The sequence below is a fragment of the Centrocercus urophasianus genome, unplaced genomic scaffold (genome assembly GCF_019232065.1).
Source record: "Centrocercus urophasianus isolate 14NV4802_14NV808 unplaced genomic scaffold, USGS_Curo_1.0 seq_30, whole genome shotgun sequence".
Lineage (NCBI taxonomy): Eukaryota > Metazoa > Chordata > Aves > Galliformes > Phasianidae > Centrocercus > Centrocercus urophasianus.
In genome coordinates, this window is record NW_024884867.1 from 11,454,837 (window position 1) to 11,475,804 (window position 20,968).

The 20,968-nt window shown below is 42.5% G+C and overlaps 1 protein-coding gene across 10 annotated transcripts in view; it reads left to right on the forward strand.

Annotated features, from left to right (window-relative positions):
- Positions 1-17,514, forward strand: part of ARVCF (ARVCF delta catenin family member) — a 201,410-nt gene extending 183,896 nt beyond the window's left edge. For all 10 annotated transcript variants that reach the window (XM_042828541.1, XM_042828542.1, XM_042828545.1 and 7 more), the window contains 6 exons: positions 12,690-12,817; positions 13,718-13,868; positions 15,156-15,348; positions 16,033-16,144; positions 16,736-16,826; positions 17,339-17,514. In XM_042828541.1, the coding sequence (XP_042684475.1) occupies positions 12,690-12,817; positions 13,718-13,868; positions 15,156-15,348; positions 16,033-16,144; positions 16,736-16,826; positions 17,339-17,499 (836 nt within the window). In that variant the 3' untranslated portion in view covers positions 17,500-17,514. The remainder of the gene's footprint in view (positions 1-12,689; positions 12,818-13,717; positions 13,869-15,155; positions 15,349-16,032; positions 16,145-16,735; positions 16,827-17,338) is intronic.
- The last annotated feature ends 3,454 nt before the right edge of the window (positions 17,515-20,968 follow it).

Genomic DNA, 20,968 nt, shown 5'->3' on the forward strand with positions numbered 1-20,968 from the left:
ATGACCTTGACCTGGGAGGCAGGCGTTTTACATTGTACAATGGACAGTTAAATTTACCTGTCAGCCATGCAGGAGTGGGGGGGAGATCTTACCTCTCCATGGTCAGGAAAGCAATGTCAATCCAGTTGTTATTTGCTCTAAACCTATGCAGAGCTTGATTACTGACACCTGCATTTTCAGATGATCAGTGTGAATGTTGATCTGTGTGCAGTAGGAAGGAGTGTGTTTATATTTCAGTCTCTCAGTTTCTTTCAACTCTGAATTTTCAGAGATGTGAAAAACTGTAAGTTTACAGTTTTTAACTGTTTAACTGTAAGTCTACAATAACATGAAATGTTTCTTGTCTTACTGACATAAGAAATCTGTGTTGGATTTGAAAACTACCCTAAACAACTTGGTCCTGGTTAGGAATCTTTTCATTATTTTAACAGTGATTAAGTGGTTTCAAGGAAGCTGTTTTAGTTGTTCAGAGGTAGTGTATGTTTTCACTTTGCTATGCAATTTCTCCTATTATTTTCTTTTTGTGGGCCATTCCTGTAGGATAGCAAAAATGGGGACAGGCTGCAGTTGGATGTTGTGTAACATTCCTCCTTTGTCTCTTGACAAATATCTGTGCTTCCACTCTTTCAAATAAGAATCACTTTCATTGCTATGAGCTGGGGGCCCAGATCCTTTTTTTTTTTCTTTCTTTTTACTTACAGGTGAATTGATCTGTGGTTATAAAAATGTGTATGTGCTTGGACAGCTAAGGTTTTGTAGAGGTATTTGGTCCAATGTTCATAACATTTATCTCACACTTCTGTCCAAATTCAAGTTTGACAGCAAGATCTGTGTCTCCAGGAAACCTATAATTTTAGGGGCAAAACTGTTATTGTCAGCTCTGCCAAGGATTATCAGATATTCAATGCCTTGGACATATTTACATTTAATAGCAACTTTCGTGATTTTCTACAAAGCCAGAGTGTTTGGCTGAAGGGAGGAGAGTATCCCCTCATTCCACAGCTTGGTGTTGTGCATCCCAGCTCAGGTGAGGGAGGAGCAGCATCTACTGTTGCAATTCACCTTCTGTAACCCCAGACTGGAAATGGACAAGGTGCTTTGAGGATTGTTGGATTGTTGGAGAATCTCTGTTCTTGAAGACATTAAGGCTTCCATTTTATGCCCAAATCCATAAGAACGAACTACCCATGTACTGTACCTTGAAAACTTGGGCTGCAGGGTCAGTTTTTTGTTAGAGAATTTGAAAAAATACCTTTTGTTTATGCTGCTTCATTCTGGCCTGGCATTTAGTTTACACTGAAGAAGTAAAATTCTTCTCCTTGGATGCTTGGGAGATGTTTAAATTGCCTGACAGCAGCAGAGTGACTGTAATTGAGACAGATTAGTGGAGGCACTGGGTTTCCTTTGGGTGCATGTGGCAGCTTTCATGAAATGGAGAGAGAAAGGGAAACACATTTTTGGCTTTGGAAGCTGCAGTGGGAACTAATTGGCAATTTCAGAGCACAAGCAGGATTGGAGGATGTGTCTGTGTTTGCATATAGTAAATTATTTAATTATATGAGTATGTTTTTCCATATGGTACTTGCCTTTAACGTGCTTATGAAGACAAGATTGTAGAACTCTGCCTGTAATGAACTAAATGGGCTTCCAGTATCAGTTCTGATGATGAAGTATCACTGACATTTCATTTCTCTTGGCTGAGATTGGGTCTCCTTGCTTCTTCCCGGCTTGGATACTGTTAACCTTTCCCAAGGAAGGTTAGCTGTTTATATCCAAATTTTGTCGTCTTACTGGAAAGTATTTTGAAGGAGTTGGTATTTCTGTGAGGGTAGATACACTGGATAAAAGACCTAATTCTCCTTTCTTATTCTAATAAGTCAAGCCAGACAGTTCTGCTGCTCCTCACTGCCTTAAGCAGACAGGCCTCTAGCAAGCGACTGAGCTAATAAGAATAACCAAATACTTGTGTAATGGCTTATGACCATTTATGAGATCTTTATATAAAATCATGATGAAAGTAGAAGTAGACTCAGTGAAGCGTGAGTAACCCAGAAGAAAAGCTTTCAACTTGCCTTCTAAGCATGGTTCAGTGTGTGAGCTCTGAAATATGTATCTATTTTCTTTGATTTTTGTTTCCCTTGACACTGAAGATGAAGCTGGGGCAGTAAAGGGAAGAACCTGACAGGTGCCAGCCCGAGTGGAAAAACCGTCTGTCCGTCCCTGTCTGTCACAGCTCTGAAGCAGCAGCCATTGCTGATGGATGCAGGCACTTGTCAGCAGCACGCAGGCTTTCAGAGCAGAGCAGGAAGTCCCTTGGCAGCAGGGCGGTGTTTTGAAGTGCAGTCAGCGGAAACCCCTCTAGTCCCATATCTGACAAAGCAGTCTCATTTCTGTAAATTCCATGGTGATGCAGGATTTGTTTTTGCCTTGCTGATCAAGATTCTCTCCACCGTGGATAGAGGATTAAAGGCAGAGAAGACCCGATTGCCCTGCATACTCTGGGCTGCCCCACACCCTGACCTGCCACAGGCCTGCTAGCGGGAGTTGGCGGTCATGGAGGCCTGCAGGAGCACAGCTGTCAGTTTCTGCAACAACACGATCCTGTGCTTTGCTGCATCCAGGCAGAGCACTCTCTGCTCCCTGCCATCACCTCTCTTACATCAGCAGGCTGCCCAAAGAGCTGACTGCTGCCTTTCCCTAGCTTCCAGCTGTGCTGTATCACCTCTCTGCATGGCACACAGGGAAGAACAGAGCTCTCCAGTTTGACAGCTCATTCTTCCTTGCCACTGGATCTTACTGCTTTGCATTGCAGTGCAGTGTCTTTTCCTCCACTCTGCAGCCACAAAGGGGCTTTGATTTCCAATCCAATGCAAATCACATAGCAGGGGAGGCACCTAGTTGGACCATCCCCAGCCTCATGATCTAGTGCATTCCATGCAGTCTCTCTTGGAGATAGGAAAAAGATGCTTAAGAGGTCTGCAGAGGCAAAAAAGGGCTTTCTGTGCTTTTTCCACCTTTCTTGCATACTTCACTACTTTATGTCTGTGGGTGAGCAGATATTTCAACTAAATAACCACAGCCATTGTTGCTTTTTTTCCTTTGGTGCTTTCCAGCTGTCTTTTGTGATCTTTCTTCCATGCTTGCCTACTTGCTGGGGTTTTATAACCTTAAGCTTATAAAGCTGTTCAACAACTAAACAGTTCTGAATAACATCAGAATGTTTTTAATAAATTAAATGGTGTCTGGAGCTGAAGACTATTGCATGATTCCTTTTGCAGTGAGCACTTCTCTGCAGACAGGTTGTTACTACTGAGCTGGGGGAAAGCTAAAAGCTCATTAGCTTCCTGGAGTCAAAGCGTCTGATTGGCATCAGAAACTGCAAAGCAGATTTTGACAAGGGCTTGAGGCCAGAAAAGGGTATTTCAGAACACATGATCATTAGTCAAACACACACCACAAAAAAAAAAAGGAGGAAAGAAAATGATAGGTCCAGGCAGCATGAGGCGAAAGGAAGGAGTCCCTTAACTGCCGTTATGTTCAGTGATGAGCCTGAGACATTTTTATGTTATGGGTTCTTGAACTTGTTGAGATACTAACAGCTAATACTAACATACTGTGTTTTATCATTGGTCATGGCTGTGGTGTGATGGCTATGGATGGGGAATTTCAGGGAATCACTCAATTGTCTCTGTTTTAAAAACATTTCATACAGTAAGCTCGAACCCTCTTGCAGTTTGGCTGGACTGTTAGGCATCTGCACTAATAAAGGCAGTGAAAAGTGTAGCTCTCAGTTCTGTTCAGCTCCATCACATGGCAGCTATGATTTGAAGAGGAGCAGCATGCTTTTACTGAGATGTATGTGGGTTTTGTAAGGAAATCATTTTTCTTGTTCTGACTTCTTTTTCCAGTTTGAGGAAAAGTCCTTCCTAAAAGCACATTCTGGCATATGTACACAACTGTACATTTGTAAACAGTTGTTTATATAATGTGAAAAGTAACAATTTTCCTCAAGTTCCCAATCTTCATTAGCTTCTGCTCCTTTGAGAAAACTTGACTAAATACAGAAAACTGTTGCAGTGTGCTCTGAAAAGGTCTGAATTTGAACCCTACCAAAGCAGAGGGAAGCAAGTTCCAGCCTAGAGATTCCATCATTTGAAAGTTTCCACCATTAAGAAATGGGATCCATTTTCACACCTACTTCTATCAAATAAGGCCTTCTGTCATGTTGCCTCATCACCTTATCTTTTCCAGAATTACCAATGGTAAACTGTCTGTTTTTGTGCTATGGATTTTGATGACTATGGCATCCCCGTGTGTTCTTGACTTGTGGTTACAGCTTTGAGGTCAGTAAGAGGACGTCTTCCTGGCTTTCCATGTTCTCTGCTCATGTAAACTTGCCCAAATGCCAGAAGCCAGGCTGGATCAGCAGTGTTCTAATTTCTAGCTTGATTGTGCAGTCCTTGCAATTGCTATCTGTGACAGAATAGGAGGGGTGACAAAATAGAGTTGTTTGGTACCACACACAAGGAGATATCCCTCAGGGCATGTGTGCAGTCACCAAGCACTGCCATCTGGGCCCTTTCTGGGAGAAAAAAATTAACAAGTCAGTCAAGTGCAATTCTGGATGGCAGTGGAGACAGGAACAGATTCATCAGAAGCAGCCGTGGTCAGTCATAGCAGCGGCGTCTCTGAAGTCTGAAAGGATAAGCCTGGACATTTGACCTTGTCCACTGTTGTTCTGATACTGCTGTTCTGCAGCAGACAATGTCTGGAAATTCAGGTTTTCCCTCTCAGAGAAACATAATGTGATCGATGGTCTGCTTGGTATTGATCTTGTATGCACGGGCCAAATTGCTGTCTGATTAAGAAGTCCCTGGTGCCATGTGCATCAACCCTGTGCCCACTGTCCTTTTGGTAACAGCTGTTAGAGGCACGTGTCCAACCTGGTAGCTTAAGGAGAAAGCTTCCCTGGAGGCAGCAAGCAAGATTGTTTGCATCCAGGAGCATTTGCATTTCTGCTTTCCTAGCGTATCGATCTGCTCTCAGTAGGATGGCCAGCGTGATCCGCCTAATCTGTCTTCTGTCTTCAAATGCTATAGCAGTTGAGGCAGGAGTAAACTGCCATAAAACTACCCATAAAACTACCATGAGTACACAGAATTTCTCCAAGCAGGAGTGTTCATCCATAGCTTAGAGTCCAAGGTGTGCCTGAGCTACCCTGAGCACGATACCCTTGCAAGAGTAGTGGCATCATGCTCTGAAACATGGCGGAGCTGGGAGACCTTTGCTGAGAATTCTGTTCTTGTTCCTTTCCTTGTGTGAGCCAGGACTTTGAACCACCCCTCACTTTGGGGTTTTGCACTCTCGAGCTTGGAGTCCATTCTGGGGGCTTGCAAACACCATGGCAAGCAGACTGTGGAAAAAGGGGAACCTGTGCTTTCAGACAGATTGCTTTTGGTATGTAGCTTATAAAGAAGAGACTCCAAGGTGCGTGCCATGTGTGAGAGAGAGAGAGAGAGAATGGTGTTCAGTGAGACTTTAGAAATAACATCTGTCCTACTCCTTTAAAAGAAAATACATTCTGTTATCACTGTGAAGTAAATAAAAAGTAACTTTGCATCAGGTGGAGACGTAAAGCAGTGTTAACAGTTCATGTACCGTAAGGACTGGGGTAAAGGAGGCTATTTGCATGCCATCCATTTTAATCATTTGGTGAAAGGGCTTTACATTTGCTTTGGATCCTCAGCATTACAGCTTGTAATAATGGTGTTTCTCAAAAGCACCACTAAAAGTGACCTACAAAAGCTTAAACGTGCTGCAGTTCACCATCATGCCTGCTATTGCTTTGAGAGGAGACCTTCAGCAATTCATTCTCTGCATCAGCCTTGCTGCCAGGTATTTCCTGCCCTTCAGTAGCAGCCTATGGGGACATTGTATTCTCCTTTTGAACGGGTAGCTTGGGTAGTGCTCTAGTTATCTGCAGCACCATTCAGATCCTTATTAAGTATTGGTCCTCCAGAGCCTTCTCAACTGATTAGTGAACAGAGGAAAGAGTTGTTAACTGAACATCTCCTGTTGCCAAGAGACTTAGCTGCACAGACTTGAAAAAAGCCTTTGTTACTGGGCAGTGCGTCAGTTGCTGTTGGGAGGAATGCTGCTTGGAAAGGGAGAGCTGTTTTAGTCTTAAAATATTTGCTCACAGAAAGCAGAAGTATTGGAATTCGCACAAGGTCAAAATAGGTTGTGTTTAATTGAGCCATCTCTGTTAAATTGCATATTCTTTGTTATGAAATGAAATATAATCAATTTCATAGGAAGTCATCTCTGTAAGAGAGATACCCTGGTGACAGCTTGTGGAGCTTGAGAAATGTGAGTAATAGAAATAGCTACAGACAGTCTGTTTTCTCAGGCATCCTTATTTCTCCTGCACCACCTTGCCTTCCCGTTCCCTTTCCTTGCTGCTCTTCTGCCTTCCCTGCAGATCAGTTCCTTGTTTTATTTTTGCATTCCTCCACATTTTGAAGTACTGCTGATGTCCTTGTTACATCCTTGTGGCGTGAGGGAGCTGCTTCCCCTTTTAGCTAGCAAGCCATTGCTTTTTGCATTGTGGAACTAGGTGGTAAACTGGGAGGTATTTATGTAATTGTAGAACTTGTGTGCGACTTAGATTGGCAGGGAAGGTCACACACTGTGGTGTTCCTTTTCTAAACAGAAAATCTCATAACATTCTTTCAAGCCTGATTTGAGTCTCATGTGTTCCATATTATTCTGGTTGTTCTTTTCAACACTACCCACTGTTGGAGCTCCTGCTTGGTGGTGGATGCTGCATTCTTGACTGGATCTCAGCAGTAAGCGTAATGCCTGTCCTGCCTTGTGCTGCACATTGAAGTGAAAGCTACAAGGACTATTAAAAACCTTTTACCTATTACTGCTTCATCCACTGAACAAGTTTATGCCTCTGTTGTGTGACATTCAGTATGCTTATATGCACCTGTGTCAAGGTGCATTCTCCATCAGTGACTCCGAGCATTTGGCTCTGCTGGAGCTGGCTGCGTTTTCACTACTGTTAAGACTTTCAATTAGAAGAATCTTGCAAGTTGAGGTTGGCATTCAAGCTGTGCACCGGGGGCTGAAACACAGCATACAGATGGAGTGGGGCTGATGGGGTTTACTGTGTGTTTGTTTTATTAGTATTGTTTTAAGGATCTGATTGCTGTTTTCACAAAACTAACCAGCTGCCTTCCCCTCCTTCTCCCCCCCCCTTTTTAAATGTTCTGTAGGGTGAGGCGTTCCTGGAATGGGAGCTGTTGAACTGCTAGACTGATTGGCTGCTTACGTTCTGAAAATATTTCTGTAGAAGATTCTGAATTCTGGTTCACAACTGTTCGACTTGCAAAGCATGAACTGCACAGTTTGTAATGAGGTTGCAGCATGCTAGCAACAGAGGGCAGGAGCTGAAAATTTGTGAAGCGTTTCTTCCACAATCAACTTGCTAGTTTCTTTTAGAGACATGATTTTTTACTTCTTTTGGCTCGTAGCTTCCTGCTCACTTAGGCAGCTGCTTTCTTTTTTCTACCAAGTCTGTTAGTGTGTGACCTTGCAGAGACGTTGCGGTTTGGGCTCTCGCTCCATCTGCCGGTAGCTGCCACATCCTGCGCCGAGCTGCCCAGCACAGTGAGCGCATCAGCAAGCAGCTCTTGAACTTGTATTCCTTGTTAGCACACCCTCGATTTGGTCCTGGAGTGCATCTGTTGGTTTAGTTTCATCCCAGGATGTGTCCAGATGGTGCTGCAAGTGCTGTGTGTTGGGAACTAAGGCGCAGTGAGTACGGGCAGTTGGGAAATTTGCTTTGAAAGTGGTCTGAATTAAAACAGTAATGTAAACATCTCAGTAAATACTGCGAAGACAAGTAATTGTCAGAGTTCATTTCAGTGACTTTAGGGTTTTTTTTTTCCCTCGGCAACTAAGGTTTTTTGTTTTGTTTTCTATTTCCTACAGTGCTCCCTGTGTCCTTCTAACTCATATGACAATCTCTTGTTTGAAACAGCAAGCCAGAGATTTTAGAAGAATAAAAAATAAAGCATTGCATCTGCTCCAGCAATAGGACTTAATCTGACCAGTATATGTACGTGTGTAGTTGCCTGTGCCTGTAGGGTGATAATAAATCCTAAATTGTGTGAGTTGTAAAGGGAATTAGGCTTAGCAACTTTGCTCCAAAGAGAGATGTCTAAATGTGGGATTAAACTGGTATATCAGAGAGAGGAAACTGATGAGGTGGTTTGTTATTGCCAGAATGTAGTCAAGTATATGGGCACAATATCATCACTAAATGCTAAAATGAAAGCACGTAAATTTGTGGATGAGGTGATCCAGGAGCTGCTGCTTGTGGCTGAGAGCTGAATGGGCTGGTTTGGATCTTCAGTTCATTCCTCAGGTTTTTTACGTTCAGGATTAAAATTGCTGTGTGTGCTGTTAGTGTTCTGTGGGCAAACAAAGGATGCTCCAGTTGGCAGCACTTGGTGGGGTGAGCATGGCACAGAATTGATCCCATTGCCCATTTTGAACAACTTGGATGCAGAGAAGCTCATCTTCCTTTTGTCGTAAGGTTGACACCACAGTGTGTTGGTGAAGGTGAATTTAATGTGGAAGACCTTTCTTTGTGTACACATTTATGCCAGCAGCTGGGGAGAATGCTTAGATGTTGTAACAGGCCTGACACAATGACATCAGTGTCCGAGGCATTTTCCATTTATCTAAAAGGAAAAAGCTAATATAGCCAAATAGTTTGCTTTGCATTTTACAATGGAGTTGGGGGAGGGGGGAGAAAGAAAAGATTTATCCCCATGCTTTTCCAGAAGGAAACAGTATAGATTGCAACTCAGCACAAGTCTGTAACCTAAGGAAAAGGTCTCATTTATTCTGGGAGGAATGATCTTTGGTAGGGCAGTGCTGAATCTGGGCTATAACCATAACAGCTTTTTTTAAAGAAAAAGGAAAGCATGTGCTGTTTTTCTCATTTGATATATTACCTATTGCTAATGACCCTCCTTTTCTCATTTTCTTTTAAAAAAAAAAAAAAAGAGGGGGGGATATAAGCAATTAGCTATAGATTGCACAAAGGCAGCATTACCTGAAAAAAATAATTAAGATGATCCTGAAATTAAGGAAATCAGTTTAGAAGAGAAGCAGGTGCTTAATGGAGGTGAGACCAGCTGTGCTTCCCAGGAACGTGCTTGAAGCGCTTTGCAGAAAGATGTGCAAGGCCTCCATGCAGTGCTGGAAGGAAATTGATAATAACTCAGACAAATAGCATCCTCTAAATAGCAAAGCTGGACTCATTAGGACAGGAGATAGATGGAGAAAATACAAAACTTGTTTGTTTCTTTTTAGGAGAGTATAATGCTTATGAAAAGTGTCAGCTTGCTGTCAGTGAGGGAGAAACCCTCTGGTGGAGATGTAACTTTATTGCTGTTAGGTCCTCATCTCTGCTCATGAGCAGTTGTGCATGAGAGTCGTTCCTAACACTTTGGTTTAGCAACCCCTGCCTGCAGTTTGCTAGCACAGATTATATGCAGTGCTGGCAGCGTGCAGCAGGTGGAGGTCCCCAAGGTGGGGAGTGACATGAGGGAGGAGAAGGTCTCATATATGGTGTATAGCATTTATTAACTCCTTTTAAAACAGATGTTAACAGGGCAGCATAAATACAGCTGGAAAATGGGGTCATATGGAATGAAGTGAGAATTGCTCACCAGGCAGCTGAGGGATTGCAGCCCAAAGCAGAAACGCGTTGGTGATTGGTAGAAGAAATGCTATGTGTTATTGAACAGTATGGGGACGTTTTTGAGATGCTCTAACATTAGTAAGTAGGAAAAAGGAGAGGCTTCCATGCATGAAGAGAAGTAATGACAGAAAGGGAGCAAGAGGTGCGTGACTGGAATACAGCTCTGTCTGCAGGAGATAAGTGGAGGTGAGAGGGTTATTGCTTCTGTGTGCTTCTCAGCATTCATACCCCGAGAAGGAAGGAAGGAAGGATGTCTAACCAAAAGGGAACAGAAAGGGTAAATTTTAGACTGCACTTAAAGGAGAGGGCAACTTGTGGGGCAGTTGCCAAGTATGCTGTAGATATGGCCAGGCAATTTAGAACAAAGCCATCAGAAGACTGAGTACAGAATTGCACTCTGCTCAGTGGCAGGCTACTCTGAGCTCAAGTACAGACGCAATACATGTTCTGCATGAGTTTTCTCTGAAAATTAATGAACCTACTTTCAGCTTTTTGCATATCTGATTCATGCTTCAGCTAAGCTTCCGTGAAAGGTAACACAGCTTCCAAATTCTGGCAAGCTATCCTAAGAGATTTGTTAAGTGTTAGTGTTCAGGAAAGTAACACTATGCACTTAGCAGGCAGCAGTGCTTTTTCTTGAGGAGTCCTGGGATTGCCAATTCACCTTGTGAAGCAGCAGAGGAGAGAGGTGATGTGGAGGTCATACTGGAGTCAGATAGTCACACTTATTCACGGAACAGAGAAGAGCTGTACAGCTGTTCATGCTTCATGTATTACATAACTGGAGTTTTTCTAAGCATTCGATACAGGGGGCAGTGATCCCAGTGCAAGGAGAGGACAGCAGGGAAGAGGGGAGAAAGTGCTATGGATTGGCAGGATGCCTTTGGGGATTGCCACCTGTTGCAGCTTGCACTTATCTGTAGGTGTCACATAACAGGCAAGTGGTGGCAGTAAAAGCAGTCTGCAGCAGGTTAACAATCCAGCAGTTCAAAAAGCATGGCTGCATGCTGGAATGCATGTGAGGAGGCTGGACAGGGAATGTGTAAGACGGCACGGAGCTCGTGGATGCTTGAGGCACTGATCAGTTTTCTGGTGTGGAGCAAAGAAAGCCTGGGCTGATAAAGTGTGTCTTCAGAGGGATAAATAAGCCCTGTACATCCAAAAGTGTTAACGTGGCCTTATGTTAACATTAGATGAAGTTAATATTAGTTAATTAATTAATATTAGGTTAATATTAGATGAGGATTAGGGTTTTGAGAGATCATGGCTAACATAGTGCCACAGCGATAACTATGATGAAAAATAGGGAAAAGCAGAGCTAGAATGTAAGGCTTTCATTTTAGAACGCTTTTTAATCCTCTTCAGTGACGGAGGATTTCTAAAAGGAAGTTTCTGACAGTATATCCATTTGATAGAATAGCATTTTTCAGTTCTCTTGCTTCTGGGTTTGATTTGAGATGTCTGAAATATGATAAAAGTACATATTTGAATAGGGGGTGATTTGTGAAGAGAAAGTATTGAAGAGAGGGCGTGATTTCTGTTTGTAGGTTTCCTGTCTTACTAGTGGAAAACTTGCTTTGAGTTATGCTACACTCGTGGGACAGCATCTTGTTATGTGAGAAACATTCTTTTTGTCTGTACATGCAAAAAAAAAGTCTTCTATTAAGGACAGGCTTCACATTTCCTGCTTCCTCAGGCTCGTCCATACCTTCATACTTGCTTTCATGCCATTCTTTTTTCCATAAATGTTTTCACAAGTAACACCTGCTAATTGCAAACTCCCCGAAAGCCATCAGTTCAGAAATGTCTTACAGCTGCAGTCACTGTAGCTGTGTCTCTGTTACCTGTAGGTGGTTTGTGCTTTCCTGCACTCACCAAAGCAATTCTGGGGAAGTTATTTGTTTGTTGTTGACATTTTCTGAACAACACTACAATCTCCTGGATCCTATTTGATGGGGAAGTGCTCTAACTGGCTGCTTGCATATTCCTCCTTCATCAATTCAGTGTTGTGAGGCACTTAGTGACAAAAGGAAGGTAGGATTGCTTGAAAATATCCACAGTTTGTTACTAACGTGGAACTGCCACTTCAGTCCTTGTCTAAAGCAGTGCCCTCGTACTGTGGTTAGGTGGATAAACCCTGATCTTTGGAGATGAGGAAATAGACACACGGTTGCTACTGTCAGTTACTCAGCGTCACAAAAGGAAATGCATGGCAGAGCTGGAATAGTTCCCATTCCTGACGTGCCTAAATTGCGAAGCTGCAGCAGTGACTCTGGGGATACTGAGATGTTATGTGTCTGTTGCAGTGTCCCAGTGTAATGCAATGCTGGTGTACTTCTTTACCTAATATTTGAACTGGAGGCAGTATTTCTCCCTCTCCTACCAGTTGAGAATTCTAGTCATTCTGACATCTTTCTTTCCTTACGTAGGTGTGAGAAGGGGGTGGATGATGGGATTGCAGCTTGCTCTCTGTGACCTGTTTGTTGATGTCTGAGACAGTTTGAATGAAAAAAATAAAAGGAGTGCAAGTTGAAGTTACAGTCTACAGATGCAAGATAAGAATTGTTCTGTCATTGTCTCATGCCACCTTGTTACTATGTGTACTACATGTACTCAACCTGCTAGACAGTTACATAGCATAGCACAGGTTTCAGAAAGAATGATCAACTTACCAGCAATCAAAGGGACCTGCAGTCTAGCTGAATGTCCTGTAGGTGAGTTCCCATGTGCACTGCGTTCACAGGAGTGAATGAAATATTCTGAATATGGCAGAAACCCTTCTTTCCATAGCACAGCTTTCTCTCAGCTGCTCTCTGATGTGATTAAATAAAGGTATGTTCTGTGTTTGTTCATACATGCCTTCTCTACTTTTCTCTTTTTACTTCATTGTCCTCTTCCCCACCTGCAGGCTTTGAATTACTGTACCAACCAGATGTGGTCCGACTGTACCTTTCCATCCTCACCGAAAGTCAGAACTTCAACACTCTGGAAGCTGCAGCAGGGGCTTTGCAGAATCTCAGTGCTGGCAACTGGACTGTGAGTGCAATCTTGTCTTTAGTCGTTACTTGATGCAAGTAAAGAGCAGAGCTACATCCGTTGTAACTGCACTGTTACCTTGTGCCCTTTAAGAAGGAAGAAGGTGAAGAAATTATTTCCGATTCATTTGCCCACTTAAGATGCTTTGCATCTTCTGAACAGATGGTGTTTATGTGCAAATGTCACTGAGCTCGTGACAATTTAACCATGAGCTGGTTTTACTACTTAAACTACTTAACTGTTGCCACGCCCCTTCAGAAAAGCTCATTGTTAGATGGTCCTGTTGTGAATGCTTAATTCATTAGGCTGTCAGAAACTGTACTATGAAGTGTCCTCTGATTTTCTCTCTGAGCCAGCCCTACTACTAATCAGCTAATGCTCAATACCTGATCATTTCTAGAGCTGTGTGGCAAACCTGGAGCGAGCAGAAGCCTGAAGATCAGCAGGGTGGTGTTTTGCAACTGTCTTGAATACCTATTTTAAAATCAATCATGAAACAGAGTAAAATAGCACAAAATTGAAGGTAGAAGAAGATAACATGCTTTGGATGCCTTACTGTTCCCTGCAAATGACCTATTTTTCCTAATCCAGGGGAATGTGTTTTCACACTGTGATGTGTACAGAACAGATGCTGGCTGGCAAATGAAATTCCTTCCATTTCTGTCCTCTTTCTCCATCAGCTTACTAAGCTGCAGGCTGAACCTCCACATTGTTTTCTCTGTGGTGCTTGATGAACGTGACTGATAGGTTGTTTCAGATGCATCAGCATACACATCTTAACTGGTGTTCGCGGGAGAAAAAAAAGAATTGCAGCACTGAAAGAAATGCCAAAGGCAAGAAAGAGTGGGTATATGAGCTCACGATATTTTGTGTTGTTTCTTTTTCCCTTGTTTTGTTCAGTGGTCCACATACATTCGTGCAACAGTGCGGAAAGAGAGAGGTTTGCCAGTGCTGGTGGAGCTACTCCAGTCCGACTCTGACAAGGTTGTGAGGGCTGTGTCAATTGCTTTGAGAAACCTTTCCATGGATCGCCGCAATAAAGACCTTATAGGTATCTTCAGAACTTTTCTTAGCAGGCTGGAATCTTGGATGCTTTTGAGAGACATCTCCTTTTTGTCAGCTGCCTGAGGATTCGTTTTCTATGCAGTTTCTATCACTGTTCTCCAAGGTTATTCTGTGTAGCCACCAAGTGAAAGGTTGTCATCTCAGAATGTATTTCCAGTCCACTTAAACAGGCCATGGTTTAAGGAGAGATTCCTAAGGACTAAAATACAGATTTTTGCTGGGTGGGTTAGCAGACTGCCTCTTAGCTCTAGCTGGCACGGAGCGTGCTACTGGTCACATGCAGAGGTTGCTGACAGCTGTGTTCCTCCTTAGGCCCACTGTTGAGATCAGAGTGGCTGAACTTGTTTGGGGTCATGAAGGAAAATCTGGAGTTTTCCCTTTGTTTTCCATCATGACCTCCTTCCTGTGGCAGGTACTGTAGAAGCTGGATACTAAACAACTTACCAGAGACATAGTCTTTAAATTAGTTTTTCAGCAGTGCTCACTAGCTCTTTTCCAGTGGGGTAAATATGCATTTCTGTGCATATAATCAGAAAGGTTCAGCTGTCAGTTGTGTTTTCCTCTGGATGCCTCTGTATTTAACTGATGTCTGTTTAAACTGTGACTTGTCAGACCAGGAAGTATTCAGCACTTGTTCAGGGCCATCATCCAAGTTGATACTAACAGGTGGCCAGGTGGAATTCTGCCCTAACACATCAGGTTTCTCTTTGAATAGTTCAGAGGTGTAGCTAGGTGAATGGTGCAGACACACACGTGGGAGTGATAAACTCCCAGCTCCTTGGTTTTTCTCCAGTACCATATGATGTGAAGGCCAACTGCACCCAGGAGGAAATGCTCTTACCTTTGTTGGAAGAAGGTTAATAGATGCGTGGCTGCACACCTTGCCCCAGAAGGCCTATTGGAAGGCTACACTGAGTAAACCATGTGCGTGTATCAGCATGAATATGTGGCGGTAGCAGCAGCTACTGGATGCTTTTTGCCTCAGGCATTGTGAAGTATGATAGATGCTGGCTGTAAAATCGTTATAAAATCTGCTTTTTTTCCCCTCTTAGCCTTTTAGTATTCATGATGAAGGAGTTCTGTTTTGGATATCAACTCTTAGTCATCTTGAAATAATGAATGATAAATGCACCATAAAGTCACAGTCATGATGTTCAAAACACTTGCATTATTAATTGTTTTAACCTGGCAAGCACCCTTGAAGTTTTCATTCAGGATGGGAAGCTGAAAGGATTACTAGGGCTGACCAGTGGTATCTCTTCCACTTTTCCAGGTAGTTATGCCATGAGTGAGCTGGTTAGAAATTTGCCTAGCAGGCAGCAGAGATCTGCAAAGAACCTGGAAGAGGATACAGTGGTTGCTGTATTGAATACAATCCACGAAATCATTACTGACAGCTCAGAAAATGCAAGGTCTCTGATCCAGACACAGGGCATTCAGAAGCTGGTGGCAATCAGCAAGTCAAGGTGAGGGAACAGGTGAAAGCAAAATGTATTAAAGCTCACTGCAAACTTGAAAATACCACAATGCACAGTAGTTTTTTGCTTTCTGAAGCTATTCTAGCCTTTCAGAAGTGTAGCTAAACAAACATATACACAATAAAAAGTCACCCTCTCAGTAGATTTGTAACTTAAAAAAAAAAAAATTGGGTGAAAGCCTGTTAGAGCATGACATCTTAGAATATGTCACCAATCCTTTCAAGGATTGCCACTGATGTGTTTTAAATAAAGCGTTTAAGGATGTGCAGAAATTGTTTTGGCTAAAGGCAGCTCAGACCTTGTGTGTGTTTGTTGTGCTTCTTTTTTTTCTGTAAATAAATCCAAGCAGAATGAAATCCATCTGCTTTCTATTAGTGACAACTACAAAATGACAAGAGCACCCTGGTGTCCGTGCTTGCCCACGAAGGCAGTATGAAAACACAAAAATCTGCACATTTTGACTTCTTGGGTTCTTTTGTCAGCAGATACCTGTGCATGTGAAGAAGTCACTGAATTATTTTATATACATCTTAAAACTGATAAGCCAATGGATAGCTCTGTGAAGTAGTAGGTACCTCCTGGATATTGTTTTGGTGCGTTGGAGAAGTTGGCATATGAATAGTCCTATATATTGCTTGATATTGAACATTGTGATTTTATTTTGCAAATCAGCCAGTCTCCTCGAGAAACAAAAGCAGCGTCTCACGTTCTTCAGATGATCTGGAGCTACAAGGAGTTACGAAATGCTCTGCAGAAAGATGGCTGGAACAAATCACACTTCCAGGTAAGAATGCTGGGTCTTAGGTTTAGTTAGTAGTTATGGAAATCAGCTGACTGGAAGGTGCCTCACTTAGTGCAGTATTGGTGTCTGGTAGGGAACACGCTTTAATTCTGTTCTTTGAGGTAATGGAAAAATATTGTAACCTGTTCAGTTGTAACATCATGCACTTCATGGATCAGTTTTTCACTGGTCTATGAAATGTAGCTTTTTAGTTTTAGGAAGCTATGTGGGCCAAGTGCATGTGCTTTGCTCAAGGGAGACTTAGCATGCCTTTTGTCAACTGTGTTTTTTCTCATATGAACTTTATTTCAGGCAGCGGCCCAGGCAGTCACTAGTTCTGGATGTGCAGCCTCTTTACCTTCTCTTCTGACAAGGTTGAGCTCCTTTTACAGACCGACAGTGCAGTGGTGTAGATAACCCCCCCCAAAAAAAATTCCACTAACAAATCTGTATGAAAATAAAATTTAAAAAAACTCCTCTGCCGTGCTGTAACAGGAGTGGATTTAGAACCAGTATGTGCTCTTACTTCACACTGTTTACTTGTTTGATTTCCCAGAACAGCAGTTTCATATTTACCTGGTTTTTGTTTTGAAGTCTGTTTCTGCAACGCCAAAGAGTTCCAAGGCTGCTGCTGGCAGGTCTGGCTATGATGACAGCACTTTGCCGCTGGTGGATAAGAGCCAAGGTCGGTTCTGCTGGTTCCCACTTTCTGTATGTGTTTTGCTTGCTTGCTGAATTTGCCACAACAGTGTTATGGGAAGTGGAAGGAAGGGCAAGACGGGAAGGAGTGAATGTATTATTTGTACAGTGCTTTTTAACTCACAGTAACGGGATGATAGTCTGTAGTTTTCCTTCTCTTGCAAAATGTGCACTGCCAGTACTGCGAGCAAGTTGAGAAAACAGCAGGATCAGTTAGAATAATCTGGGAGAATTTGGGATAGTTGTAAGGTGGAACTTAAGAGAAGCTTGTTAAGTGGAGGTTAGTCCAAAGCAGAAAATAAGGATTTCATGTGTTGTCTGGAGAGCTTAAATTATATTTTCCTTTCTGAATGGATGGCAGCTGAAAGTTTTTCTCCAGGTCTGAATCCAGTACTTTAAGGACCTCTCTGGTTCTGAGACTAATTTGAAAGTACCAGGTGTTGAGAAAAGCAGATGTAACTTGAACAGTTACAGTTATTCCATGCTTCTGTCTTACAGATAATGAGAAAACTGGGAGTCGTGATATGATACCTATGGATGAGCTTGGCCCAGGTAAATTCAGTCATAGATCAAACCTTGTGTCTGTTTCAGTAGAGCACACACTTTCACTTACAGGAAAGTTCAACTTTCCTTTGAGTCATACTCTCTCAGATGGATAAAGTTGACATTTAAAAACAGAATGTTACCCTTCAAAAGGTTGGCTGTTGCCATTTTTTTCCTTTCTTTCCCTTTGTCTTTAATGCACGTACAGTGTGCACACTAATTTATCCACTACTTTAAGCATAGCACAGAAATTTTCATTCGAGCCTCTGTCCCCTTGAGGCAGCTGCATTCTGTGTTACAATTTGAAACAGGATAAAGTTGAAAAGTTACTTCAAAGTGAGCTTAAATCTATTCTGCCTCTGTTTTCTGTAGGTAACACATGAATGTTGGTAAATGCAGTATTCCTGACTTTACTTTTCATTTACCTTCATCTGACTGAGCCAGACTTGTCCTTCAGATGGAGAACTTACAGCTACTGTCAGTGATGTGCTTTGAGACTGATAAACTGCAATTTCTGACTTACAGAATTGTGGGGTTTTGCTTTGCTCAGGCAGATAAAGGCACTGCCTGCTCTCTTGGGAATTTGATTTAATATTTCCAGTACTGCTTTTTAAGATATTCGTATTAATGCCTTGAAATGAAACTCTTTGATATACTGCCATTTGTGATCGTAGCTGAAAAATTATTAAGTTAGAACCAAGGTGAATAACAGATACTGATTACCTTTTGTATTCTTAGAAAATGAGTTACCACCTGTCCTCAGTCCACCTGTCAGTATGTATTTAGCCTAAGGGAACACTAAAGCACTTGTTCTCGCAGTGGAAGAAAGTAACTCCAGAGAAGATTGCATGGCAGTGTAACTGCCTGCTAGCAGGTGCTGCATGCTGGGCAGTGCTGAATGTTTGTAGGCTCAGGATTAATTGTTTCCTCGTGCTTTCAGGAGTTCCTGGTGTATATCTCAGTACCAAGAGAAATGCAAATTAACTGCATATATATGAAATCAGGCAGATGGCCTGAGCCATTCTGTTCTGCGATTCTTTCAGTGCTGTTAGAAGATGAAATCTGAAGTTTTCCTGATCCCATCTCCTGAGTGCTTTCATCTCCAATATGGCTTAACTTTCTGTTGTTTCAGAGATCAGTTGAGAAGGGAATGCATGAATGTGTCCAATATACTATCCTTAGTTTTAGGAAATCAGAATAAAAATACTTCATCTCTTGCCTTCATGCTCTTCTGAATGCTACACGTTACGTATCTCATGCGCGTTCTTACAGGAGAAGCTGTCTAGGATAAGTGTTCTGGTTTTAACCTCACGGTGGATATTGTTCCATTCTGGAGGACTGCCTGGCCCTTTACTGCTATACTGATGTTGCCTCTTTACCAAGACTGCAAAAAGCAGCATGCTGTTGTAGTCTCAGTTTTTTAGCTGATACTTACTGTCATTCTTCTCAGTAAGGGAAATTAATTCATCGTTAATGGCTGGAAATAGAGAAGGATGTGTTCCACATTGACTGACAGTACTGGACCAGTCAGCTTCCTGTTGTGTGAGGCAGTGAGAGCACCTGGGCTGAGCTTGGTTACCTTGGGAAATGGAAAAACGTGTGTGATAAGTTACTGTGGGATGCAGTAGATGGCCTTGTGCAGAGATAGCTCTGGTCTGTCAGACTTGATCAGCTCTGGGCAGGAGATTCTGCACAGCGTCACCTGAAGATCAGCGATGCTTACTGTCGCAGTGCTGCCTCAGGGTGGCTGTGACCCCGAGCTGACTGCAGGAGTGGCAGAACTGTGATCTCAAGGCTGTGCGCCAAATCTGAGTCCTCCAAAACTGTACTTGTGCCTCAGCTAAGATGCAGTCAATCTGCCGATATCATTAGAGAGCTGAGAATTGTTGAAAAGAAAAATGCGTAGTTCAGAAGTTCCTCTCATACCTGCGTGTCTTTAGGCATAACTTCTCCTTTTTCTTCCCTTCCTTCTTTGTGGGTCTTTGTAAGTTGAGAGCTGTGTGAGAGCATAGATGGATTGACACTCAGAAGGCATTTGGTCATGACATTTGTGATGACATAAGAATGTTGCTGCAGAATGAATGGCAGATACTTGGTAAAGCAATAGAGACGATGAGGAGAAAGGTGAGAGGTGAGAGGAATAAACAAGCTAAGAATGCTAAGTGCCTCTACTGACCAACATAACTTTGTCTATAAACTAGATTATATTAAATGAGAAAAATGCATTTATACCTTGGAGCAGTAAGAAAAGCATAGGTCTCCTTCATGCCCCAGAAGCAGAGTTAATTTGGATAAAACTTGCTCAGGATCAGTCTGGAAGATGAGAGAAGCACTGACTAGTCCTGGAGAGGTGTGATCCTTGGGGACGGAGGTATTGCTTTTCTGATGCAGCCTTCTTCAAGACATTACTCATCTTATTAGGTCCAGTCGTGATCTTCTGATCTCTGCTGCCGCATGTCTTGACCGAGTTGCAGCACAGTGCTTGGTTTTCAGAAGCTCGTCTCCATTGGTGCTGATGTGTGCGACACCATTAGCATGCAGGGCACACAGCTGGCAGAACAAACTTCAAAACCTTGGAATTTTTTGCCCAGTCTTTGTTAGATTTCTGTTGAGCACGGGGTTTTACTTTGTTGTTGCTTTTAGTACTGAAGAACTGCCATGCTCTTAAGCTTTTCATTACTGATGTCGTTATTCTAACCTTGTTACCTGGGAAATACTAAAGCTGCCATACTTAATCTTAATGGCTATTGCTTTCTGGGGGTGGGCTAAAGGTTTCCCTTTATATCTTAGCAATTGATTTTAAAATGTTTTGGGATCACCCTTGATATTAGTAAAGAAATGCAGAGCGATTCGTTACACCGTTGTGAGCATAATTGAAATTTGACTGTGAAGAGCTGCCTCTCAGTTGAGTGCTAAATTACTGTGAGTCAGTGTTGGAAATAATCCAAGTAATTTTTGTCAGGACGGTATCTCTGATAAAAGCAAAATTTATTCGCGATTGCAATGGCGGGCGTCCCACAAGTAGGAGCGCGCCTATGGGCACAACATGACAGCCTTCATACCCTGTTTTCTCCCCTTTGCCTCCCCCTCCCCTGTTTCCCCAATGGCTGGGTACTCCAGGTTCACAATCTTATCAGAAGAATTTACATTTGCTATTTACTTGTTAATTTATTTGTTATCTGGTGCCAGTCAGTAATCATCCAAGATGTCTCGGTGCTCTCCTTGTCCTACTGATATGGTGATTTTCTTTAAAGTCATCATCGTTAAACAAAGAGCACTGGGGGATGATGTCAGGCCTTCCCAATGTCTCTTCAGGCGCTTCCTCGGGCAGGCCATGGCTTGTTCTCTGGTTTGCTCTCATGCAGGATATTCTTGCAGTGTATGTGGCAAAATATACATATATACACCTATATACAGAGTATGCGTTCCTGGGAAGGTTCGTCTATACGATAAGTGATGTAAACTTATCAGAGATCTTCCCCAAGTTAAGTAGAGGGACTCCCAAAAAGAACTATGATAGCGGAGATCATAAAATAAAAATAATATTATACAATTCTAATGCAGAAACAACACTTGATTCTCACA